General features: G+C 40.1%; 2 protein-coding genes across 2 annotated transcripts; both read left to right on the top strand.

The window, feature by feature from the left end:
• Nucleotides 1-1,693: 1,693 nt before the first annotated feature.
• On the top strand, nt 1,694-5,000 carry LOC127977111 (extracellular calcium-sensing receptor-like). The gene is made up of 5 exons (XM_052581791.1): nt 1,694-1,720; nt 2,084-2,911; nt 3,041-3,268; nt 3,435-3,558; nt 3,629-5,000. Exons 1-5 carry the CDS (start codon nt 1,694-1,696, stop codon nt 4,534-4,536), a joined length of 2,115 nt encoding a protein of 704 aa, XP_052437751.1. The 3' UTR covers nt 4,537-5,000.
• A 7,476-nt stretch (nt 5,001-12,476) lies between these two features.
• Nucleotides 12,477-15,903, top strand: LOC127977369 (extracellular calcium-sensing receptor-like). Its single transcript, XM_052582243.1, has 6 exons — nt 12,477-12,589; nt 12,910-13,201; nt 13,434-14,261; nt 14,392-14,619; nt 14,798-14,912; nt 14,990-15,903. The coding sequence occupies exons 1-6, from the start codon at nt 12,477-12,479 to the stop codon at nt 15,901-15,903; spliced, it is 2,490 nt and encodes an 829-aa protein (XP_052438203.1).
• Nucleotides 15,904-26,851: the final 10,948 nt, after the last annotated feature.

Genomic DNA, 26,851 nt, shown 5'->3' with positions numbered 1-26,851 from the left:
GACAGCTGCAATGCCATCTTTACACAATTTGTATTGAAACCAATGTGTGTGTGTGTGTGTGTGTGTGTGTATATATATATATATATATATATTAGGGATGTGCATCTCCATAACTGAGGCCGATGCGATACGCATCTCGATGCATAGCCAACGATACGATACATTAAAGATACATGAAGCAGCTAGCGATGCGATACGATACGATACACCTCTGTTACAATGCAGTGCGATCCGATTTCGATTCGATTCAACACGATTCGATGCGGTATGATGCAATGAAACAAATCATGATATGCATTTCATTATGTTACAGATACTTTTATTTCTTTGTTTCAGACAACAAATCATAAATTAACTTAAGTGCCTTCTGATTTGTAGTGCATGACCCTTATACAAATAGGCTTTGGTAGTGCAAAAAAATATTAAATAAAACCAAATTTTTTTTCCTGTTTTGTCCCTACTTAATAAAAGCTTCATAATAATATGAAGTACCAAAAAAAAAATGTGTCAGTTATTTCATAACTGTATTCAAATGTAAAAAAAAAAATAATGAAAATAAAATAAACTAGTATAGGCAGTCACAGGCTGCTGTAAACCAGACTCATCAGATTAAATTTAACTTAAATATGCTCTTTTAAGGTTTTTCTTGAGAAATATCAGTTGATCCGAGCAGAACTGTTAGGCAACTTCGATTGAAAAAAAGTTTTGATCGTTTGCTCACCCGGCGTCCCGCTAGCAGTGGCAGGTTCGGCTAAATCCGAGTGAGAGGAGGAGGAGGAGGAGGAGGAGGAGGAGGAGGCGGCCGGCGTCTCCAAACTCACACCGTGTCGGCGCTTCAGGTGTGTTGTCAGATTTGTCGTGCTGCCTGTATATTTTATAGCGGCACGACATATTTTACAAATTGCATGGGTTTTATCAAGATTTCCAGCTTTCTTATAAAAGCCAAAGTGTTTCCACACACTGGATTTGTAACTACTTGGTGGAGGATGCAACTGCTCTACCTCTGCCATGTTAATCTATGTGACTTTCTTGACACGCCCCGGTCTCTGTGGTGTTGTGAAAGGCTTACGTCATCACGCAACAGTGAAGAGAGACGTGCTTGAAAAACAGTTTAGAAGGGTGAAAACAATCTAAAAATATTATTCCTTTTCTAAATAATGAAAGTATAGTTATCTACTAATAATTATAAAGAAATAAATCTGGGTTTACCGATGCAGATATGTTAGAAACGATGCATCGCGATACAAAAGCCAATTTGAATCCGATGCACACTTTTTAAACCGATGCATCGCATCTTTAACTTTTTAAGCCGATGCACCGAGCGAATCCGGGAATCTTCCCATCCCTAATATATATATATATATATATATATATATATATATATATATATATATATATATATATATATATATATATATATATATATATATATATATAAGCTGTATACACTGTGTATATAACTCATGTAAACTCTTAATGTGTTTGCTACGTTGTATTTATTCATCTCTTTTTATAACACAAATGTATTTATCTATTTTCTTATTTACTTACTTATTTCCTTAGATTTAATATGGAAAGCTTCCAGCATGCACAGACCATGGCTTTTGCAATAAATGAGATCAATAAGAATCCCAATCTGCTGCCCAATATCACTCTTGGTTACCACCTTTATGACAATTGTGTGATGCTAGGAATGGCGTTCCGAGCTGCTATATCCCTTGTTAGTGGGAGAGAAAGGTCATCCTCTAACCTTAATTGTACTGGCCCTCCTCCCGTGATTGGGATTGTAGGGGATCCAAGTTCAACTCCATCCATTGCAATTTCCAGTGTTCTGGGGCTATTTCGAGTACCTATAGTAAGATGGGATAAATAAATAAAAAATACACGATATGCATATTTTTGTTATATATCCTCATATATATATCTGTTTGGGTATGACAACATTAAAAAAGAACTAGCATTTTTTATTAGTAGTAGTAGTAGAAGTAGTAGTATTTATTATTTATTTATTTTTATTTTATTAATTTTTTTTGACTGTTGTGTTATTTCTCTTTCTCATGCCCTCTCCCTCTTCCCCAATTAGGTCAGTCACTATGCCACCTGCTCATGTTTAAGTGACAGGAAAAAGTACCCCTCTTTCTTCAGAACAATCCCCAGTGATGCCTTCCAGGTGCGGGCTATGGTTCAGATCTTGAAGCATTTTGGATGGACCTGGGTTGGTCTCCTCTACAGTGATGATGACTATGGTATCTATGCTGCTCAGTCTTTTCATCAGGAAATGCAGATATCTGGGCTTTGTGTTGCTTTTTCTGAAATTCTGCCCTATGATAACAACCCCAGAAACATTCAGCATATAACAGGAGTGATTCAGGCATCCACAGCTAGAGTGGTTGTTGTTTTTTCTCCTTCGTCCCTAGTAATACCTTTGATGGAAGAAGTGGTGTTGCAGAACATGACAGGCAAACAGTGGATTGCAAGTGAATCTTGGGCCACTTCACCTGTGTTTCACACTTCACGCTTCCTGCCTTTCCTTGGGGGCACACTGGGCATTGCTATCAGGCGTGGGGAGATTAAGGGTCTTCATGACTTTCTTTTACATCTGCGGCCCACCAATCATCCAAGAGATAATATGTTGAGGATCTTCTGGGAGAATATGTTTGGCTGCAGATTTGAGACTGGGAATAAAGAGATAGATGGAGAGCATGTGAAAACAGTGTGTACAGGACAGGAAGATCTGAGTACAAAAAACACATCATACACTGATGTTTCAGAGTTGAGAGCAGCTTATAATGTCTATAAGCCAGTTTATGCACTGGCACATGCACTTCATAATCTGTTGCAGTGTGTGGAGGGCAGAGGACCATTCAGTGGGAACAAATGTGCCAACATAACTAATCTAAAACCATGGCAGGTAAGATCCACAATCATAGTGCAGATTACCCCCATGCATTTAAAAAGTTGAAGGTGTAAAAGCAAAATATGTTATGTATATTAATTTAAGATAAACACTCAACACGTGTTCTTTCTACAAACTGTACAGCTGGTTCACTACCTACAAAAAGTAAACTTCACCACAGACTTTGGGGATCATGTGTCATTTGATAAGAATGGAGATGCTCTGGCCATCTATGACGTGATGAACTGGCAGCCGAAATCTGATGGAGCTATAAAGATCTACACAGTCGGTGTAGTAAATGAAGAGTTGGAAACAGGGATGGTGCTCACACTGGATGAGGACGCAATATACTGGAACTTTGAAACAAAAAAAGTAGCACTGCCTATTAATCTATTTCTCTCTTTCTCTCTCGTCTTTATTTTTTGCTTAAAGTCTAAACGAGAGTCTAAAATGAGAGTAAATGAATGCAAAAGGAAAAGCTAGTCATTGTTTAATCGATGACAAACAGAAGACTGATAACACATGATGTCTATTGTAGCCTCCACGGTCCGTGTGCAGTGAGAGCTGTCCTCCAGGAACCAGACCAGCCACAAGAAAGGGTCTTCCTCTCTGCTGTTTTGATTGCCTGCCATGCAGAGATGGGGAGATTTCTAATGCAACAGGTGAGCAGATAATTACTGAGCTGAAAAAAAAGGGACTTAAAAGGAATTTAATTTATTTTCTGATTCCCAGATGCTATTGAGTGCATGGTTTGTCCAGTTGAGTTCTGGTCCAGTCCAAATAAGGATCAATGTGTCCCTAAAGAAGTGGAGTTTCTATCCTATGAGGATCCTTTGGGCATCTCTTTGACTACTGCTTCCCTGCTTGGCACCTGTTCCTGTGCTCTTGTGATGGTCATTCTTGTGCATCACCGCAACACTCCCATAGTGCGTGCCAACAATTCAGAGCTCAGCTTCCTGCTGCTTTTGTCACTCAAACTGTGTTTTCTGTGTGTGCTGCTGTTCATTGGCCAGCCACAGTTATGGACATGTCAGTTAAGACATGCTGTGTTTGGCATAAGCTTTGTCCTGTGTATCTCCAGCATCCTAGTCAAGACTATGGTGGTAATAGCTGTGTTCAAGTCTTCTTATCCAGAGGGGAAGGATGCAATAAGATGGTTTGGAGCTGCTCCACAAAGATGTACTGTTCTGGTCCTAACTGCCATACAGGTTGTGATATGTGCAATCTGGCTATCAACTGCTTCTCCAACACCCCATAAAAATAACCTGTATATCCGGTCTATTATAGTCTATGAATGTGCTATTGGCTCAGTGGCTGGTTTTTCTATGCTGCTAGGATACATTGGACTTTTAGCAACAGTAAGCTTCCTCTTAGCCTTCCTGGCAAGAAATCTTCCAGATAATTTTAATGAAGCAAAGTTCATCACTTTTAGCATGTTAATATTCTGTGCTGTGTGGATTGCATTTGTTCCAGCATATGTAAGCTCACCAGGGAAATATGCAGTGGCTGTGGAGATTTTTGCCATTTTAGCTTCAAGTTTTGGTTTACTGGTGGCCATATTTGCCCCGAAGTGTTACATCATCCTTTTACATCCAGAGAGAAACACTAAAAAAGCAATCATGGGAAGACAAACAAAATAAATTGTTTTAAATTTAAAATTGTGAACTTTTATTTAAAACTAAATAAATTTTATTGTTTTGGGTATATTATTTTTATTAACACATTATATTGCCATCCTTACTGAAAATGTAATATACTAAAATGTATTTAGATATGTTTACTTCATGCTAAATATACTTTGTACATTTACATATTTGTGTACTTAATAAATAAACACTGCATTTATACATTTAGTCTGCTAAATTCGAACAAATAATATATTTTTTTCTCAATGCACTTTAATTGTGTGTAAGTAGTGCTGAAGTACAATTAAAGATGTACTGAAATATTTATTATTGTGCTAACGCAGAACTATTGCAAGTATACTTCAGGGGTCTGCGTGATTTTGATAAGACATGTTCCTAGATCAACATATTTTGTTGATCTTGGATCAACATTACTTGCCAAAAATACAGACTAAACCAAATCCCTACCCCTAAATCTAATCTTACCCATTATTTTTATAAAATAAGAGGGAAATGATAGCAGATTAACAAAGATGTAGCTGCAACTAACCCTGATTTTAAGCCTAAAACTGACATTTCAAAGTTGCTCCACTGACTCCAAGTCTTGGTCCATTGGTTCGCCTCCACCTGACGCTACTGCTCTGGCTTAGGAGCGCGGCTTGACAACCAGACCCGATATGATGAGGTCATTAATTCGGGTGTATTGCTCCATATCCGCCAGTCGGTTTTCCAGGGTAATTATTTTTTGTTTTTTTTCTTCGTTTTGTTTTTTTAATTCTTTCACTTCAAGCATCAATTCCATTATGGTCGTTTGTTGCATTGACATTTTTTGCATCTCAGCTGTCAAGGTGTTCAGAGAGATTTTTATGTTTTCCAATTCCTCCTCCATTATTGCGCTATTAGTTTTCCTCGGCATATCTCATCGGGGGTATTGTACCCGGGACGACAGCCATTGAGCATAATCATAGTCTGGCTGCCAGTACCTTTTTGGACATTAGGTTCAAAAACATTTTGTTTTGTGATAAAGGAAATGTGGAAGTCATTAAATCACGGCTAATCAGTGAGATGCAAGCCCTGGGCCGACAGGCAACAACCAGTGAACCCTCTGCATCAACCAGCATGGGAATATTCTTGACAGTGCCACCAGAGTCACCTGCTGCAAACACTGAAAGGATAGGTGTCGACTGTTCTACATGCAAGGGAGGACTATGGCAGGAGTTTGACACACGTATATTAGCTTTTCAGGGAAACCGCACAGCCACCACAGATGCACACATTGAAATGCGCAGATACATGGAAGAAAAGGTGATCCCAGGAAATGAAGACCCTTTGCTATGGTGGAAAAGAAATGATAACACATTTTCACTGCTCAGCAAACTGGCAAAAAATATACCTTGGAATTGTCACAACCTCCGTCCCAGCAGAGAGGCTTTTTTCTAAGGCAGGAGAGATAATTAGGCGAAATAGGCTGAAACGAAAAAATGTTAACATGTTGCTTTGGTTAAATTCTAATCTACAGTTGAAAGATTAGGCAATCTTTATCAACAGTTGCAGTGACCTTACAGTATCTTTCTGAGCATTGCTAAAAATTACAAAAATGTAGGAAGATAAGGAAAACATGGTCTGTTTAAAATGAAGAAATAAGTAAAAATATGAACAGTTTATGTTGTTGGTATTTTTGTTGATTTAATTAAGATTTAAGTTACTTAATCAATAATTTTTGTAAGAAGGTTGTTTAAACATCTTATTTGTTAAATTTGCTTTTCTAATAAATGAGTTATAAATGGCCAGAATGTGTATGTCATTTGCCTTTAAGTGTAATATATATATATATATATATATATATATATATATATATATATATATATATATATATATATATATATATATACTTTTAAAATTACCATTATTAAAAAAAAAATCACATACACTTTTAAAATTCTAAGCATTATCGGTATCGGTAAAATGCTAACAAAAAGTATCCGTATCGTATCACATGGAAAAAATGTGGTATCGCCCATCCCTAATGGGTAATCCAAAAATCATAATCCAAAAACAGGCACACGTCATTACACAAAATCAATCCGGAAACAAGAAACTAGAAAACACAAGGGAACACGAGAAAACCGAGTAATGGAAAACAACGGGTGACTCCATAGCTGTGTCCCAAAGTGAAGTGCATGGACTCCGAAGTGCACATTTGAAGTGTGAATGCGTCACAGCAGCGCGACGAAGGGTGTCCCAAAGTGAAGTGCGTGGACTCCGAAGTGCGGATGTGCAGTGTGATTGCGTCACAGCGCCACAACGTAAACTGTCCCAAAGTCAGAATGCGCACTTGGAAGTGCGCATTTGAAGTGCGAATGCGTCACCTCGGCGCGACGAAGGCTGACGAATTTCGAAAGCGACTTCAAATGCACCCTTCAATTCCCATGAAAACGAAGTGTACATCTGATGGACACTTCGCACCCTACCATATCCCAGAATCACTTGCATGCACAACGACGGTGTTTATATTCAAATAACAAGGCAGGTGAGAGTTCTGTGGGGGACTTCACATTGAAATGTAAGTATTGTTTTCATTTACCCAAATATCTAGCCAACGTGTTAAAAGCCAGTGTATTTTTTTTTTTTTTTTTTTTACATAAAGCCCACAAACAATAAGACAGTCAAGTCAAGATTATATATAGTATAAGGCAATTGTGTTTCCCTTTGTTGTGTTTTTGAAGTGCTGTCATGCAAGAGATGTCTACAAATGTTTTAACCAAACTTTAGCACTTCAGTATTTTGTATGCATGGCCTGCTGTGTCATATTTTCTAATGTTAATATCTCTTTGTTTTTTTTTTTTGTTTGTTTTTTTTTTACAAGTGTTTCCATTTTCTCATTTTAGTTCTATTCTGGAGAAAGTGAGCCTGCTGGGGAAAGACTTAATACAAAGTTAATAGACCATTTTTTGCTGAAATTCATTGTGCTGTTGTTGTTAACAGGCATCCTTTATTTGCTAAGTGTCCTGGGACAGGTGAGGGAGCAAGTGGAGCTGCTCAAACTTGATAGAGAGAGAGAGAGTAAGAGAGAGGGAGGAGCACAAGCTTTCTCTTCTTGAGAGAATACTTAAAAAATATATTCTTCATTAGTCAAGAGAAAACAGTGGGGGAAAAATGGGTACATTACAGTTTTTCAGTATCTTTTTTAAATATCATATTGTTGATGAAACAACCTAATTTCTGTAGTTTTATTTTTGTGGAGCAAGTTGTATACATTATTAATTTTTTTGTGTGTAATTTGTTTGTAAATAAGTACATTTTGTATATATATATATATATATATATATATATATATATATATATATATATATTTTTTTTTTTTTTTTTTTTTTTTTTTTTGCGTATTCACGTGTAAATAAAAGTACCTACGTATGTTGTTAATTTGTTAATGCAGCTTATACATTTTTTCTCAAAACATTATTTTATTTTTTCATCCTGTAAATATTTTTTTTACACATTAATACAAATTGCTCTATAATTGAAAGTACTTTTTACAGCATAATTTAGGTTTAAAATCAGAAAAACAACATCAGTTTGAGCCCAGCGCTGCTTCCATGTGTTCTGAGGTCTTCAGGAGGTGAATCTCTTGGTGAAGCAGGGACTTGGAGGAAAATGCATTGACAGTGGAATGAGGCACATGTCAAACACTCTGGAGACCATCTTTATGATGTACCACTGGCAGCAGATATAAGAGAAACACCAGGGTCTGGATTGTGGACCCCTTCATTTTTGGCCTTCACTTCTCAGAAGTTCCAGCACCATTGTCAGGGCCAAAACCATTAAACACCTGTCCAACTGTCCGACACAGACGAGGACACAGAGGATTCAGTGATAAGGTAGTTTAATGTGAATCAGAGGTTTCAGACACAGGTGAATCTTGACACGTGGATAGAACGGTGACAACACAACTTAGATGAAGACGATGGGGACAGGAAGACTGACGAGGATGAAGAGGGTTCAAGAGTTCAGGTAGGTTTAATAATGGCGTTCGGGCAAGTGAGGAGATCGGTGCAAGACCAGACGATGAGTGATGGTGACTGATGGCTTTATATGTGGTTCTGTTGATGATGCACAGGAGTTCAGAATTCGGGTGATTGGGGACGAGTGGGTGTGGTGTAAGTGTCCGATTCCGTGAGTGTAGAAGGTGTGGCTGTGACAGTACCCCCTCCTCCACGGGCGGCTCCTGATGGCTGGGATCTTGTGCGACGACGGGGTCTACCTCGGCCACGGGGAGCGGGGCGGTCTGGATGGTCTTGATGAAAGTCAGTGAGAGGTCAGTGGGGTCCAGGATGTCGTTACGATTAACCCAGCAACGCTCCTCCGGGCCGTAGTTTTCCCAGTCCACAAGGTACTCCAGTTGAGGACCCCGTCGTCAAGAGTCGAGGATAGCTCTCACCCGGAAGATGTCGTTGTCGTCTTCGATGGCCGGAGGAGGAGGTATGGCATCATCACCAGGTTCTGTGGATGGAGGAGACAAAGGTTCAGTGAAGGGTTTGAGGAGTGAGACATGGAATGAAGGTGAGATACGGTACTGTGCAGGGAGTTGGAGTCTATAGGTCACTTCGTTCAGTTGCCGTTCAATAGTGAATGGTCCGATGTATCGGGGACTCAGCTTACGGCAGGGCAGTCGGAGGCGGATGTCCCTCGTCGAGAGCCAGACTTGTTGTCCAGGTTGGTATTGCGGCGTGGGTCCTCGACGAGCGTCCGCTTGCTCCTTATGCCTCCGCACTGCCCGCTGGAGATGCACGTGAGCCGAGTCCCAGACCCTCTCGCTCTGTCGGAACCAGTGATCTACCGCTGGGACCTGCGAGGGCTCACCTGACCATGGGAAGAGCGGAGGTTGGTATCCAAGGACACATTGGAAGGGGGTGAGCCCGGTGGTAGATTGCTGGAGGGAGTTCTGAGCGTATTCGGCCCAGGGTAGGTACTGGCTCCAACAGTCCTGGTTACGGTGGCAGTAAATCCTCAGGAACCCCCCCAGCTCCTGAATCTTACGCTCCGTCTGGCCGTTGGTCTGAGGATGGTATCCCAAGGAGAGACTGACGGACACCCCTAGAAGACGGAAGAAAGCTGACCAGACTCTAGAGATGAATTGGGGGCCTCTGTCGGAGACGATATCTTCTGGGATGCCAAAGTGATGGAAGACGTTGTGGAATAGTGCCTCTGCCGCTTCGAACGCAGTGGGGATTCCTTTGAGATGGATGAGTTTACATGATTTTGAAAACCTGTCGACCACTACCAGTACACAGGTGTAGCCTTGAGAGAGAGGGAGGTTAGTCATGAAATCAATGCCGATATGGGTCCATGGACGTTCAGGGTTGGGCAGAGGCACCAGTTTACCTTCCGGGAGTCTTCTAGGGGTGTCTGCTATGGCGCAGACGGAGCATCCTTTGAGGTAGCGGACCGTATCCAGAGCCATCGATGGCCACCAGTAACGCTGTTGTAGGAGCGAGAGGGTCCGCCTCCTGCCTGGGTGTCCAGAGCCCGGAGAGGTGTGAGCTAAGTCCAGGAGGGTTATCCGATGTTGAGGGGGGACGAAGAGTTTCCCTTCTGGACCTCCCGGCGGAGCAGGGTGTTGAAGGTTTTCCTGTGCAATCAGATGATCAATACTCCACTGGATAGGACTAACTATCATGGCTGGAGGGAGGATTGGTTCTGGAGATTCGGGTTCGGGATCTGCTTGATGAAGACGGGAGAGGGCGTCGGCTCTATTGTTCTGGGAGCCAGGGCGATAGGTGACCTTGAAGTTGAATCTCGTGAAGAACAAGGCCCATCTAGCTTGGCGATGATTCAGTCTTTTGGCTTCACGGAGGTATTCCAGGTTCCGGTGGTCGGTTACCACCTCGAAAGGGAACTGGGCTCCCTCCAGCCAGTGACGCCATTCTTCCAGAGCCAGCTTAATGGCCAGTAGTTCACGGTTACCGATGTCATAATTCTGCTCCGCCGGGGATAGCTTCTTCGAGAAGAAGGCACATGGATGGAGTCGTGGTGGATTCCACTGCCGCTGGGAGAGGACTGCTCCGACCCCGGTGGATGAGGCGCCCACTTCCACGATGAACTGGTGGCTGGGATCAGGGTGGATGAGGATTGGAGCGGTCTTGAAGGCTTGTTTGAGCAGGTGGAAAGCTTCAGTGGCCTCGGGGTTCCAGGACAGAGACTTGGGCCGGTTCCGGAGGAGAGAAGTTAGAGGGGAGCTGAGTAAACTGTAGTCCTTGAGGAATCTTCGATAAAAGTTGGCAAAGCCCAGGAAGCGTTGAAGTTCTTTTATGGAGCCGGGTTGAGGCCAGTGTGTTATGGCGTCCACCTTCCCCTGGTCCATCTTCATGCCACATGGGTCGATGATGTATACTAGGAACTGGACTGAGGGCGTATGGAACTCACATTTTTCGGATTTGAGGTAAAGGTGGTGTTCCCGGAGTTTTCGGAGTACGAGGATGACATGATGGATATGTTCTTGCTTGGATGTGGAGTAGATGAGGATGTCGTCGATGTAGACAATTACGAACTTGTTAAGGTAATCTCTGAAGACTTCATTCATGTAGTTTTGGAAGACGGATGGACTGTTGGATAACCCATGGGACCAGGGGAAGAGGATAACTGAATTTGACGGTTTGTGAATTGAGGTGGCGATAATCGATGCACGGCCTCAAGCCTCCGTCCTTCTTGGCCACGAAGAAGAAGCTGGAAGCGACAGGGGAAGTAGATGGTCGGATGAACTCCTGAGCGAGGGCTTCCTGTATATACTCCTCCATGGCCTTCTGCTCCGGGATGGACAGGGGATAGATTCGTCCTTTAGGAAGGGTTGCTCCAGGCAGGAGGTCAATGGTGCAGTCCCATGGCCTATGAGGTGGTAGCTTCGTTGCCAACCGCTTACTGAACACATCCTGGAACGCCCAATATTCAGGAGGGATGATATGATCCATCTTCGTGTCGGGGCTCTCCACTGATGTGGACTGGACCGGTAGGAAATTTCCTTAAGGGACGACTGACCTTGGGGATTTTAGCTGGAGGAGTGATGCAGGTATGATGGCAGGACATTCCCCATTTCAGGATCTCGCCAGTGGGCCAATGGATGTGAGGTTGGTGAAAAAAAAAAAAAAAAAAAAAAAAACTAAAAAAAAAAAAACCTTGATTATTCTGGTTAGTCACATTGTACTGCTATTATTTTGAACAATACTGTATATAGTGGCAACTATGTCTTTATTCAACAGTGATAGTCTCTCTCTCTCTCCTCTCTCTCTCTCTCTCTCTCACACACACTCACAGACATGCACACACTTTGAATTGTGGGGACTTCTGTTACATTTACATTGACCAAATGATGTTTTCTATCACATAACCCTGAACTTATCCCATAGAGAAAACTTGTTTTCATTGTTACATTTTCAGATAAACATCATTTACTATTTTTAATCATCTGCAGGATGGTCCCCACAATGTAAAAAAAAAAAGTTTTTTTTTTTTCTTTTTCTTTTTCTTTTTTTTTTTTAAAGAGAGAGAGAGAGAGAGCATTCTGTATGATTTATAAATAGGACCAAAAATTGTCCCCTCAATGTGAATAGTGATAATATATATATATATATATATATATATATATATATATATATATATATAGTTAATTATCTATAATGTTTGCCATGTTTGGTAGAGGTGGAGGCTTACAAAAAAAAATGACATCATTATTTACAATGAGGCCAGTGGCACCGCCTGCACAAAAAAAAAAAAAAAGGGAACAAAAGTACTTATTAAAAGATGATACATCAGTGAGCTGACTGAGGACTGACATCCATAAAGACGAAATGATGTGGGTAATTCTGTATGTTTGTTTGTTCCTGTCTTGTAACTATATATATGTAGCTTTGATGGCTACTTCAAGTACTTGTAAGCTACAGGGACACTTCACATTGAATGGGATGTTCCAGGATGGAGACCTTATAATAGGTGGTCTGTTTGAGATTCAGACATACCTCAAAGTATTCCCTGAGCTGAGCTTCAGAACAGAGCCAAAACTACCACACTGTGAGCTGTGAGTCTGCAAGATGTGAGACCACACCATCTGAAAAACATATAAGATATAACATATAATAAATTGGGAATTTTTGTGTATACTTTGTAACTTGTCAATGATAATTTACTCTGAGGAACTAAAATCATGTTACATGATGGATTACAGGAAAAGAAAAAAAATATTCACTGCATATGTTAAATGTATTTATATTATTTTTTATTTATTTATGAAATTTATATTTGAACAGAGTACAATAATAACCCTTTATGTAATTTTTTTTCTACTGTTACTGTTAGTGTAGATAATGATCTAACTTAACTTTGTGTTGCCTTCTCCAGCTTCTATATGTCAAGCTTCCAGCAGGCACTAACAATGGTTTTTGCTATCAGTGAGATTAATAACAATCCTAACCTGCTGCCTAACATCACGCTTGGTTACCAAATCTATGACAACTGTTTAAGGCTTGGAGTGGCATTCCGTGGTGCTACAGCTCTGGTTAGTGGGACAGAAGAGACCATCTCTGACCTCAACTGCAAAGGCCCACCACCGGTGATTGGAATCATAGGTGATCCAGGCTCTACTCATTCCATTGCAATTTCCAGTGTCCTGGGGCTGTTTCGACTCCCTATGGTATGAGATTTACAACCTTTTTTTCTGTAAAAAAATAAAAATAAAAAATAATGATAAAATAAAAATGTATCTCATTTGCCAGATTTGTTTACATCACAATGAATTTGGTTACCAATTAAGCCATTCTCATATATTCAATTATAATAGCAGACCACTATGCAAATATAAATAACCGTTATTTGTTTATCTTCCTTTCACCTTTTTCTCTCTGTCTCTGCTCTCTTCTAATTAGATTAGCTACTATGCCACCTGCTCTTGTTTGAGTGACAGAAAAAAGTACCCCTCTTTCTTCAGAACAATCCCCAGTGATGCCTTCCAAGTTCGGGCTATGGTTCAGATCTTGAAGCATTTTGGATGGACCTGGGTTGGTCTCATCTACAGTGATAATGACTATGGCATCAATGCTGCTCAGTCATTCCATCGGGAAATGCAACAATTTGGATATTGTGTTGCTTTTTCTGAAATCTTGCCCAACAATAACAACCCCATAGATATTCAGCGCATAATGGGAATGATTCAGTCCTCTACAGCTAGAGTGGTGGTTGTTTTTTCTGCTTCATCCTTACTGATACCTTTGATGAATGAGGTGGTGTTGCAGAACATAACAGGCAGGCAGTGGATTGCAAGTGAAGCTTGGGTCACTTCACCTGTATTTCGCACACCACGTTTCCAGCCATTCCTGGGGGGCACAATGGGTATTGCTATCAGGCGTGGAGAGATCGAGGGGCTTCATGACTTTCTGTTATGTATTCATCCCAACAATGATCAAAGAAATGATATAGTGAGAATCTTCTGGGAGAACATATTTGGGTGCAGCTTTGAAAATAAGGGTAAAGGAACTGACGGAGAGCAAATCAAAAAGCTGTGTACAGGACAGGAGGATCTGAGCACAACAAACACACCATTCACTGATGTTTCAGGATTAAGGGCATCGTATAATGTATATAAGGCAGTTTATGCCCTGGCACATGCACTTCATGATCTGATGCAGTGTGAGGAGGGAAGAGGACCATTCAGTGAGAACAGATGTGGTGACATAACCAACCTGAGGCCATGGCAGGTAAAACCCTCATGTACAGTTTTTTTTAGGCATATAGAAGAGATGAATGTAGAAAAGCAAAGTATGTGGTATATATTAATTCAAATTACAGATAAAAATATAAAACCTGTCCTGTCTACAAATTATATAGCTGGTTCACTACCTACAGAAAGTGAACTTCACAACAGGCTTTGGTGATCATGTGTCATTTGATAAAAATGGAGATGCTCTGGCCATCTATGATGTGTTGAACTGGCAGCCAAGTGCTGATGGATCAATAAAGCTCCACAATGTTGGTGTACTAAATGAAGGTGCGGAAAAAGGGATGGTTCTTACACTCGACAAGGATGCATTTTACTGGAATTTTGAAACAACAAAAGTAATTACCTTTGAATGATAACATGTCATCTGTTTTGCAGGTATAAAGTCTAAATAGTAGTAAATTAGAAACTATAATAAGACAATTGTAAATAAATTAATGGACAATCCAAGCTAGTCATTATTTAAAAGACAAAAACATGACTGATAGCAGTTAATGTCTCTTTTAGCCCCCACAGTCAGTATGCAGTAAGAGTTGCCCCCCAGGAACCAGACAAGCCACAAGAAAGGGCCTTCCTCTCTGCTGTTTTGACTGCTTGCCATGTGGAGATGGAGAGATTTCTAATACAACAGGTGAGGAAATTACTGTTGGCCAAATCTGAATCAAATTTGAAAAAAACTGTCATCTTCTATGTTTTGCTTATTTAAAGATTCTATTGAGTGCACAACATGTCCAGATGAGTTTTGGTCCAATCCAGATAAGGATCAGTGTGTCCCCAAAGAAATAGAGTTTCTATCCTATGAGGATTCTCTGGGCATCTCTCTCACCACTGCATCCCTGCTTGGCACCTTCATCTGTGCTCTTGTGATGATCATCTTTGCTCATCACCGTAACACACCCATAGTACGAGCCAACAATTCAGAGCTTAGCTTTCTGCTGCTGTTGTCACTCAAACTATGTTTCCTGTGTGTGCTACTGTTTATTGGCCAGCCACAGTTGTGGACATGTCAGTTAAGACATGCTGTGTTTGGTATAAGCTTTGTCCTGTGCATCTCCAGCATCCTGGTCAAAACTATGGTGGTAATAGCCGTATTCAAGTCATCACGACCAGAGGGTAAAGGAGCAATGAAATGGTTTGGAGCAGCTCAACAAAGATGCACAGTTTTGGTCCTAACAGCCCTCCAGGTTGTGAACTGTGCAGTCTGGCTATCAACTGCCTCTCCAACACCCCATAAAAACAACCAGAATACTCACTCTAAAATAGTTTATGAATGTGCCATTGGCTCAGTGGCCGGTTTTTCTATGCTGCTGGGATATATTGGACTGTTGGCAGCAGTAAGCTTGCTGTTAGCCTTCCTTTCAAGAAATCTTCCAGATAATTTTAATGAAGCCAAGTTCATCACTTTTAGCATGTTAATCTTCTGTGCTGTATGGATTGCATTTGTTCCAGCATATGTGAGTTCACCAGGGAAATATGCAGTTGCTGTTGAAATATTTGCCATCCTTGCTTCAAGTTTTGGATTACTGATGGCCATATTTGCCCCAAAGTGCTACATCATCCTTTTACATCCAGAGAAAAACACTAAAAAAGCCATCATGAGAAGAGAAGTACAAAATAAATAGTTTTACAATATAGTGGTCAACCATCTACAGACACCATTTGTGACATTTTCATTTTTATTTTACTTTAATTTTGAAATCTGAATTAAGTCGATATTGTAAAAATTATAACAAATCTTGTGTGGAAACAGTTTAAACTTCATCAGCCTCTTTACAATGTGAGATAATTTAAAAGCATAACAAATATATATCTAAAAAACAACACTGAATTAAGCATTTTTAACAGAACATTAAAGGGGTCATATATGATAATATTTTAAAGATAATTATTTTGTGTATTTGTTGTAACATAATATAACATGCTTTAATGTTCAAAATACACATTATTTTTAGAATACTGTTCATTATTGTAGGTCCTCTATGCCCCGCCTCTCTCAAATGCATTGTTTTCTACAAAGTCCCTCCTTCCAACAAGCGCAGTCTGCTCTGATTGGCCAACTTATCCAGTGCATTGTGATTGGCCGAAAACAGCAAGCACTCATCTGAAATGGAACGCCCCTTTCCATAATTGTAAGCTTCATCTTTCAAAATAAATATAAAGACAGTTAGTAATGTCATTAGATTTACCATCAGTTCAAGCCCAAAAGAGGAAAAGAGTGGCGTGGCAGACATAGTGAGGATGCTCGTATGTGTTTGCAGTACACAAGCCAAGGACAGTTAAGACAGCTGACTCCAGTGTGTCACCCAGTTTCTCTCTCTCTCACACACACGTGATGTGCAAAACTCTGCATTTGAACATTCAATAGCAAATACTTAAACTTATAACAAAACTTACACTAGCTGATTCAGAAGAGCCAGACTGTTGTAGCAAAGTCAGAATTATCTCCTCTCCTGAAACGGTAATCCATTAAATGCCTTGCAGCTGTGCTGTAAGTAATCTTAAAGATTCTTAAATGCATCTACTTTTGGAAGGCCAAATAAAGTGCTTTTGCCTTTGCCAAGATACACATAGCATCTCCTTGACATAGCTGCTTCAACATTAACTGCGGTTACTGAAATCTTGCCTTCTTTCTTTGCGTGAACATTGGGCGGCATTACTTTGATAAAAAAAAAAAAAAAAAAAAAAATTGGATTTGAAACTTTTCAACTTAATAGATCTTCTAAATTCACCAAGAGCTTGTAACACTCCAAAGAGAAAGACAAAACTGAAATCGCATCATATGACCCCTTTAATAATTAGAACTGTAACAGAGATAAAAAGAAAGTAAAAACATCATCTTGGGACCAATAAACTGATATTTTTCCATTATTTAAATGCATTTTGATGATTTTATTGTAAACAGCTCATCCATGCATGTGTTTCAGAATTTTCAATAACTTGATCTTCTGGTGAAATGACAGATTTCCCTTGGTTGACATATTCTGGTCTTCTCCAATCACTTTCCCCAATTAACTTAAACCACACACACTATCAACTACAAGCTTGAATTCAGATGTCCCTATACTGTTGAATGTTACACCCACATATCAAAATCCAGCTGTTTTATTATTTGAACAGAATTTCACAACAGGGCATTCAGAGAACAACATCTTGCATCAGCATTTTGAAAAGGGTTTGTTCACAATTCAACACAAAATGAGCTGAAACTCGTAACTAATATTCAAATTATAGATAGGCAAACAAGTGATTTATAACTCATTTTAATGGGAGACAAATGAACGACAGAAAGTGTTAGTGTTGCTGTTGCCAGATCTTGCTGAAAGAAAAACAGCAAATCAAACTGCTTCGCCTTAGGCTGTCTGTAGCTTGGCCTAGGCACCTGGATCTCCAAGCTCCACCTTGTACACCCCTTCTCAGCCTGTGGAACTAATGGCTCCTTGGTCTTTGTCTCCACCATGGATTGTCATCCCTTAGCTTCTGCCATCTTCCTGGTTCTGCCTTGGTAAGTCATCACCGTAATTTTGTCACGGGCTTTCGAACCTCAGCCCTACACACCTTTGGCTCCACTCCACTCTTCCTTCCCTATGGCTACACCTTTGTTAAAGTATACTTTATTGCCCTTGAAAGGAAATTTGTTAAAGACTTCATGATGCTGCAGAGACCAATAAATTAATAAAATAAATAAATAAATAAATCTAAAAGACATAAAACATTACCACATATCTTCAAACATACCATCAAGCTAAAAATTCAAATGGATACAGGAACCAAATAATTAGCATATCTATTTAATTTACATAATCCATAGAACTCCATATCTTCTCCCAGAGAGAAGCAATTAGTAATGTAAATTCTAAAAATGAGACCGATTGAGATTATTGAAAATATTTAGAATCTCTTAATAGCTGATTGGATTGATTCTGGCCATTTTGGTTTTGAAAACATCAGATGACAAATTAGTATATTATTGTTGGGGAAAGTGATCAACTTCTTTTAAGGATTCCACCTTTTCTGTACAACATATAATGTTGTCCATCATTACTGTTACGGTCCATGTATAAGGTTCTAGGAGTCAGAAGGGAAACATTACATAATAGACTGACACGGCTTACATATTCCAAAAAATGCTTTATTTTAACACAAATTACTCACAAAAGTAACCCAAAATAAGAGAAGGGTAGCCCATAAACAAAGGAATAAATAACTAAATTAACAGAAACAGCCTGGGACTCCCCACTCCAAACTAAAATGTCAATCTAAGAAAAACTCTGGCTGGCAGGGAGAGCTTGAGAGGGTCTGCCTCCTTCCACGTTATAGTCTTGTCTCCGCAGTTCAACCAATCAGAAACTAGAGAAGGCAAAAAAAAAAAAAAAAAAAACTATAAGCACTAATATTTATTGAAATGATCACAGATAATAGTTTTGATGTACTCTGCTATTGATCAAATATTTGTTCTTCTGCGACTAGACCGTATGCGAACGCCCAACCGAATGTGATGTTTTCTAATCAAATCTATCGGTGCGAGGTAGAACTGCAAATAACGATTATTTTTCTGTCGACTAATCTAACAATTATTTTTATTACAATAAATAATTAATCTAATGTTCTTTTGTTTAATTAGTCATTGAATCCTTTTGGAGAACTTTACAAAAAAAAAAAAAAAATAAAAAAAAATAAAAAAATAATATATATATATATATATATATATATATATATATATATATATATATATATATAAGTACAACTTCTAATATAATATTTCAACCTTTATTCATTTTTTTCAAGTTTTTACAGTATAAAATATTAAAGAGGCAAAGAAAATGATTTTACTATGGTAAAAATGAATTTTTATTAAGCCACAGTAGCCATAAATTTACAGTAGTCTGAGACGTCATGAAATGTTCTTTAGCATCACAAACCATAAAATGTAGTCCGGGTTCTGCTATGGTTTAGCTCGGTTTCCAGAGATCTGCAGCTGATTCGGGGTAGCTCGGTGGTTTGTGACTGTTGTCTCGCAGCGCGCCATCTTTTAAGGGGCCGTTCACATATCACGTCATTTCCAATGTAGGTGCGCGATAAGCGCGCTCATAATGGAAGCGGCGCGGTGCGCGTCGCGACGCACTCTTTTTTCCAGGCGCGTCCGCACCCCATCGAGTTAAAAACATCTCAACTTTTCAGAATGCCGCAAGCGCAAGAATATCAGACCTGAACCAGGAAGTTGGTCACCAGATCACACGGTAACCAGTTAAATCGTAACCGGAGCGCGCCAAGATGTTTTCCTCTGAGGTGCTCGCGCATCGCAGTTGTGCTGCCGTGGTACACCATATCGGTTTTGCAAGGTGAACAAAGGGCCATTTTATTTGTCCTCTTTTTAAAGTATTCCCATACAGTGGTCTCTGTTTTCGTGAAAGAATGCAACTTTCTTCATTCCCAGTATGCCGTTAAGCGAGATGTAAACAAACCGTGTGACGCGTCGACGCATTTCACGCACGTCGACATATTTTTTGTAGTCGACGTAATCGATGACGTCGACTTATTTTTTGTAGTCGACGTAATCGATGACGTCGACGCGTTGTTGCAGCTCTGCGAGGTCAGAATTACCAATAATTTGTTTTCTTTAACATTATTCTTCAAACACAATTTATGTAAAATGGTGGTTTATAATAATTATGGGAGAAATAATTATTAAACCATTATTTATTTGATTAGCCCCATAAAACCTACGGTTTTATTCGGGGGTCATCTGATTCGTGAGGATGTATTCATGTATTATATTCATTAAAATCATTAATTTTACCATGGTGAACATGCCAAGGTAACAGTTGCTGCACGACCAGTTTGAAAGTTCTGCACGACTGCCTAGAGGGAGAAATATGACAATCGTGTCCAAATGTCGTGTGCCATGGAAGGTGGCTTAAAGTTTGTTAAATGAGATTATGACATAGTTCTGTTGGATGACGATGCCAATTTTTACCACGAAGCCAAGGCTTTTTTCCCATAGTCGTCATCCACACTGAAATGTCCAAAGATATTATCTGCCTTACCGTGCATGTTTAAACCTCACACAGACATAAGTTTCATGCAATTATTCTGGCAGGATCAATTTATTTAGGGATATATTTCACCATTTACTGGCGTGATCGCTTAGAATTTATCTAATACACCACTACCCTCGTTTTGCCGCAGGACAGCAGTGTGAGTAAAAATTCTGTTGTCTTTTTAGGTCTATAATATTGAATAGCATGCAAGTAAATATCTTTAGAAACTGCTTGGAAGTAAATGGCACATAACTGCAATTAATGTCATTGCCATAATCATGTCTATTGGTATGTTTTACAAGACTAAATGATGTTCATTGTTTTCAGAAGCCTCTGTTTCCAAAGTCTATACTGCCATGTGAAACCAGTGTTTCAAATTTATTAGTTTTGGAGGCTGCTTAAAAAGGCCAGAAGGCCAAAACAAGAGGAATGATGCTTTTCCAACAGGAACGTACTAATGTGGACAAAGGCTTAAGGAATTGTCAAATTAGGCAACCAATCGCTAAGCTGGCAACACAGTAGACTAGGCATTAATTTTTTAGGTTGCCCCATCAAATGTTACTAACCTGTTTACTCTTCACACAGCCAAGGAGGGGGAAGATGGGCCTAGTGGTTAGAGAGTTTGACCCCTAACCCTAGGGTTGTGGGTTCGACTCTCGGGCTGGCAATACCATGACCGTGGTGTCCTTGAGCAAGGCACCGAACCCCCAACTGCTCCCCGGGCGCTGCAGCATAAATGGTTGCCCACTGCTCCGGGGGTGTGTTCATGGCGTATGTGTGTGTGTTCACTGCCGTATGTGTGCACTTGGATCGGTTAAATGCAGAGCACGAGTTATGAATATGGGTCACCATACTTGGCTGAATGTCATGTCACTTTCATTTTTTTTTCACTTTCAACAACTACAGCAGTCGAAGCAAGCTCCGCAGGCGGCCAAAGCAGCTATCTCTCCTCTTCTTCTCATGCTCCTCTTTACTTATCTGTTTTCCGTATCTCCTCACTGCCGCAGCAGTGTCTGCTCCCGCAGGAGCCTTTTCTGTATCTGCCACAGCAGTGTCTGCTCCTGCAGGAGCCTTTTCTGTATCTCCCCACTGCCGCAGCAGTGTCTGCTCCCGCAGGAGCCTAAAAAAAAAAAAAAAAAAATCCTTTTCCATCATTACATGGGTCGTTGGTTCTCTTCTGGCAAAAGTCGGCATCACCTCCGCTTCCAAGTTATGCCTATTCATCCTAGGTGGTGGTGATAGTATTACGTATCGATTATAGTCAAGACGGTATTAGACTCATTCTCCTATTATTGTATTTTATTATCATTATTAGGCGGCCACTACAATTCAGCTACCAAACTGCTCCGTTATTTAACTTCAAGTCATGCCATGACAAGAACAGAGTCTCTCTCTTCCTCCACCCAAGCACGATTACATACGTATACGTATCGTCGATCTCACGCACTGATGACGATTGACAATGGCCATATCGCTGATTAATGGCACTCATCTGAGGTACACTGGCACAGGAAATTCTATTTATTTTTTGTACACTTAAATTTTCAAATACAATGACTGCACCAAGATTTTCTGACTTTATATCGGAAGCAGCTCATTGGATTCGTTAAACAATTATGCAGTAATCGTCATAGCATCTACCCTTTAGACAACTAAATTGTTCTTAGTATTGAACCCCTGTCAGGCACTGCAAGAGTGCTCCCGGCTAGATCCAACCTTTGCCTTTTCCATGTTTAAAAAAAAAAAAAAAAAAAAACCGAGTGCTCCCGGTTGGGTTTTCTTTTCTTGCTGCCCACAAACAGGTCTTATCCATCTGATGCCATGAGTATTGATCTCCCATTGGGTGTTGCAAGAGTCCTCTTTGTCGGCAGCCCAAAGCTGTTTATCTGCTCAAACCGAGAGGACTTACACGTCCGTCGTCCTGAGTCTTGATCTCCAGTCGGAGGCTTCATGGGTCCTCTCGGTTAGGTATCTGCCCTGGTTGCCCACTGACTAGCAGGGGCTCATTAGCCAGTAGGGCCCGTATGCCAACACCGTGACCTATTCCGGTTGAGACAACTCGGGCCCTCCTGGTCGGGCAATCCAATCACGACGCTCCTCCGCTATCGGCTGGTGGGGCTCATCCGTTCCAATGCAGTGAGGTGCTCCGGTTGTGCAATGGCTTGAAAACCCCCAACCGGGCGTCCTAAATCACATAGTCCGACACAAGCAGCCGGTGGGGCCCATTTCTCCAATAGGTAAAGTTGCAATCACTGGAGTACATATAGGCCCTTCCGACCTGCTTTTTAAATATCAGTCCCCGACAGATGTCAAAGCTATTGTGGGGGGTCCTTAGTCTGGCGGCTGTCCTTTCCGCTATTGTTTTTTGGGGGGTACTCTAGGTTCGGGCCATTCCCAAGCTCGGAGCCCCTTCCCCGGACAGCACGCCAAATATGCACTATAATACTTCAGCTAATTATATGTAAGTGTGAACTCGTGAAATGCAGTTTCATAACAAGGTTCGGGAGGAGCACGTCAGATACTTAGCCTAATTAACACAAGTGGAGCCACTTAATATAATCAACCTTAGGGTATAAATACAGCTGAATTAGCCTACCTGTCTCCATTGATGGTTTGTCAGCATCCCCATCTCCTCCACTAGAGTTCATTTTACACTTTTACATATACGGGGGAGGGGGGGGGTACTCTAGGTTCGGGCCATTCCCGAGCTCGGAGCCCCTTCCCCGGACAGCATGCACTATAATATAATATGCACTATAATACTTCAGCTAATTATATGTAAGTGTGAACTCGTGAAACCACTGTTATAAGCATGAGGCCCGTCAGACTGGTCGTGGCGGAGGTGTTGCAACAATATATAGTGATATTCTCAATGTTACCCAGAAAACAGGATACAGGTTTAACTCATTTGAAATACTTCTGCTTAATGTTACACTGTCAGACATGCAAAATAAATTTAATGTATCTCTTGCTCTGGCTACTGTGTATAGACCACCAGGGCAGTATACAGAATTCCTAAAATAATTTGCAGATTTCCTCTCAGACCTTGATAAGGCGCTAATCATGGGAGATTTTAATATTCACGTTGATAATACAAATGATGAATTAGGACTTGCGTTTACTGAACTAATAAACTCTTTTGGAGTCAAGCAAAATGTTACCGGGCCCACTCATCATTTTAATCATACACTAGATTTAATTATATGGCATGGAATCGATCTTACTGCTATGGATTTCGTACCTCAAAGTGATGATGTTACAGATCATTCCCTTGTACCATGCATACTGCGTATCACTAATATTAACTATATGTCTCAGTGTTACCGTCTGGGCAGAACTATTCAAAGACAGATTCACAAATATACTGCCTGATATGAAAGCTTTAGCCTAAGTTCTGCCAGGAAGACTCAATTACTTTTTTACTAATTACCTCCATAATTATCCAATCACGTCTTTATACTTCAGTATAAAAGATCGTTACTTACACATGTTTGAGTTTGCAGATGCCGACTCGATAACAACCTCCACCCTCCCCACCACCACCAGGATGGTGTTGTCCTTACCTTCCAGGGGGGTCGGTTGCACACCTGACCTCGTCTTCAGGCAGGAAATGCTGGTCCGCTACCCTCGGATTACGAACTATGGACGGGGCCTTCCGCCAAAGAAATTAACAATAATGCTTGCTGAGTTGTAAATAAATGTATGCTTCGTACATTTTATCTCCTGAGTCTTTCTGGTAGAACTATCTGAACTGCTATTTGTACCCAAAAATACACATGAATTAGACGAAGTGACTAACAACATGGGCACTATTTTCTGTAATACATTATTAGCTGTTGCCCCCATCAAATTGAAAAAGGTTAGAGAAAAACGTACTGTGCCATGGTATAACAGTAATACTCACTCTCTCAAGAAAGTAACTCGTAGTCTTGAATGCAAATGGAGGAAAACTAACTTGGAAGTTTTTAGAATTGCATGGAAAAACAGTATGTCCAGCTACAGACAGCCTCTAAAAACTGCTAGGGCAGAGCATATACACAAACTCATAGAAAATAACCAAAACAATCCAAGGTTTTTATTTAGCACAGTGGCTAAATTAACAAATTACCAGATGCCACCTGATTCAAATATTCCACCAACGTTTAATAGTAATGACTTTATGAATTTCTTCACTGATAAAATAGATAACATTAGAAATACAATAGCTAATGTAGATTCTACAGCATCTAACACTTCAGTTTCATCCATCGCAACCAGAGATAAACTGCAGTGCTTGACAAATTTAGGACAGGAAGAGCTAAATAAACTTATCACTGTATCTAAACCAACAACATGTTTATTAGATTCTGTACCCAGTAAATTACTGAAAGAGTTGTTACCTGTAGCCGAAGAACCGCTTCTCAATATCATTAACTCGTCATTATCTTTAGGTCACGTCCCAAAACCACGCCCCACCATAGCACAGAAACTGCACTTGTTAAAATTACAAATGACCTGCTTCTTGCGTCAGATCAACGCTGCATCTCATTTCTAGTCTTACTTGATCTTAGTGCCGCGTTCGACACCATACATCATGACATACTCATAGATCGATTACAAAACTATACAGGTATTCAAGGGCATCCTACCTGTCTGATCTCTACCATTTTGTTTATTTAAATGGGGAGCCATCTCATTTATCATCAGTAAAATATGGAGTGCCACAAGGATCCATCCTAGGTCCCTTTCTATTTTCAATATACATGTTGCCCCTTGGTAATATTATTAGAAAATACGGAATTAGCTTTCACTGTTATGCTGATGATACTCAGCTATATATCTCAACGAGACCAGATGAAACTTCTAAATTATCTAAGCTAACAGAGTGTGTCAAAAATTTAAAAGATTGGATGACAAATAATTTTCTCCAATTAAATTTGGATAAGACAGAGATATTAATTAGTGGACCAAGAAACAGTACACATAATCTTTTAGATTACAATCTGCAACTAGATTGTCAAACCCAGCAGTCAGGTCTAAAAGGATTAAAATCCCAGATTCACTTGTATCAGTAGCAAATAAGATCTCGTTTATCACTCTCAGCAGAGCTTACTCAGTGCTGTGGAAAGGCCTAAAGCCAGACTGAAATAATTCTGAGAAATAATCGTAGTTAACACAACACAATCTTTTCCAGTGCCTGAGAGATAAAAGGGACCATGGAGATTGGACGGTAGTTGTATAAAACAGACATGTCTAAGGAAGGCTTTTTAAGCAAAAGAGTAACATAGGCCAATTTCAGGCATTTGGGAACCGAACCAGTTGATAAGCATTTGTTAAACAGGGAAAGTAAGGTGGGGCCAACTGACTCCATCAACAATTTAAAATTCCAGGGGTGAATTACGTTGTGAGGACAGAACAAAGTTTTGAGAGCGTTAATGCATAGTCGATATATAAAAAAAAACTGGATGACGAGTAATTTCTTACTGCTAAATTCTGAAAAAAAACAGAGGTGTTAATTATAGGAGCTAAAAAACTCTGCATGTTATAAACTAGAACACTGTCTAAGACTTGATGTTTGCTCTGTCAATTCTTTGTCATCTGTTAGGAATCTAGGTGTGCTATTTGATCGCAATCTTTCCTTAGAAAGCCACGTTTCTAGCATTTATAAAACTGCATTTTTCCATCTCAAAAATATGTCTAAATTACGGCCTATGCTCTCAATGTCAAATGCGGAAATGTTACTACATGCATTTATGATCTCAAGGTTAGATTATTGTAATGCTTTATTGGGTGGTTGTTCTGCACGCTTAGTAAAAATATACAACTAGTCCGAAATGCAGCAGCAAGAGTTCTTACTAGAACCAGGAAGTATGACCATATTAGCCCGGTCCTGCCAACACTGCACTGGCTCCCTATCAAACATTGTATGGATTTTAAAATATTTCTTTTTCACTTATAAAACCCTGAAAGGTTTAGCACCTTACTATTTGAATGAGCTCCTTTTACATTATAATCCTATACGTCCGCTACGTTCTCAAAACTCAGGCAATTTGATAATACCTAGAATATCAAAATCAACTGCGGGCGGCAGATCCTTTTCCTATTTAGCGCCTAAACTCTGGAATAACCTACCTAACATTGTTCAGGAGGCAGACACACTCTTGCAGTTTAAATCTAGATTAAAGACTCATCTCTTTAACCTGGCTTACACATAACATACTAATATGCTTTTAATATCCAAATCTGTTAAATTATTTTTAGGCTGCATTAATTAGGTAAACCGGAACTGGGAACACTTCCCATAACACCCGATGTACTTGATACATCATTGGAAGAATGGCATCTACGCTAATATTAGTCTCTGTCTCTCTTATTCCGAGGTCAACCTTGCCACCAGATCCAGTCTATATCCAGATCAGAGGGTCACTGCAGTCACCCGGATCCAGTACATATCCAGACCAGATGGTGGACCAGCACCTAGAAAGGACCTCTACAGCCCTGAAAGACAGCAGAGACCAGGACAACTAAAAGCCCCAGAAACAGATTCCCTGTA

The sequence above is a fragment of the Carassius gibelio genome, chromosome B18, assembly GCF_023724105.1.
Source record: "Carassius gibelio isolate Cgi1373 ecotype wild population from Czech Republic chromosome B18, carGib1.2-hapl.c, whole genome shotgun sequence".
Lineage (NCBI taxonomy): Eukaryota > Metazoa > Chordata > Actinopteri > Cypriniformes > Cyprinidae > Carassius > Carassius gibelio.
This window is presented reverse-complemented; position numbering and strand designations above follow the sequence as displayed.

What these genes read in the sequence shown, in the direction of transcription:
- LOC127977111 (XM_052581791.1), top strand. Translation starts at nt 1,694, where the DNA reads ATGGCGTTCCGAGCTGCTATATCCCTT. An exon ending in GGAACTTTGAAACAAAAAAA is followed by an intron (nt 3,269 to 3,434) that starts GTAGCACTGCCT and finishes TGTCTATTGTAG; the next exon opens with CCTCCACGGTCCGTGTGCAG. An exon ending in GGAGATTTCTAATGCAACAG is followed by an intron (nt 3,559 to 3,628) that starts GTGAGCAGATAA and finishes TCTGATTCCCAG; the next exon opens with ATGCTATTGAGTGCATGGTT.
- LOC127977369 (XM_052582243.1), top strand. Translation starts at nt 12,477, where the DNA reads ATGTTCCAGGATGGAGACCTTATAATAGGTGGTCTGTTTGAGATTCAG. An exon ending in GGAATTTTGAAACAACAAAA is followed by an intron (nt 14,620 to 14,797) that starts GTAATTACCTTT and finishes TAGCCCCCACAG; the next exon opens with TCAGTATGCAGTAAGAGTTG. An exon ending in AGAGATTTCTAATACAACAG is followed by an intron (nt 14,913 to 14,989) that starts GTGAGGAAATTA and finishes GCTTATTTAAAG; the next exon opens with ATTCTATTGAGTGCACAACA.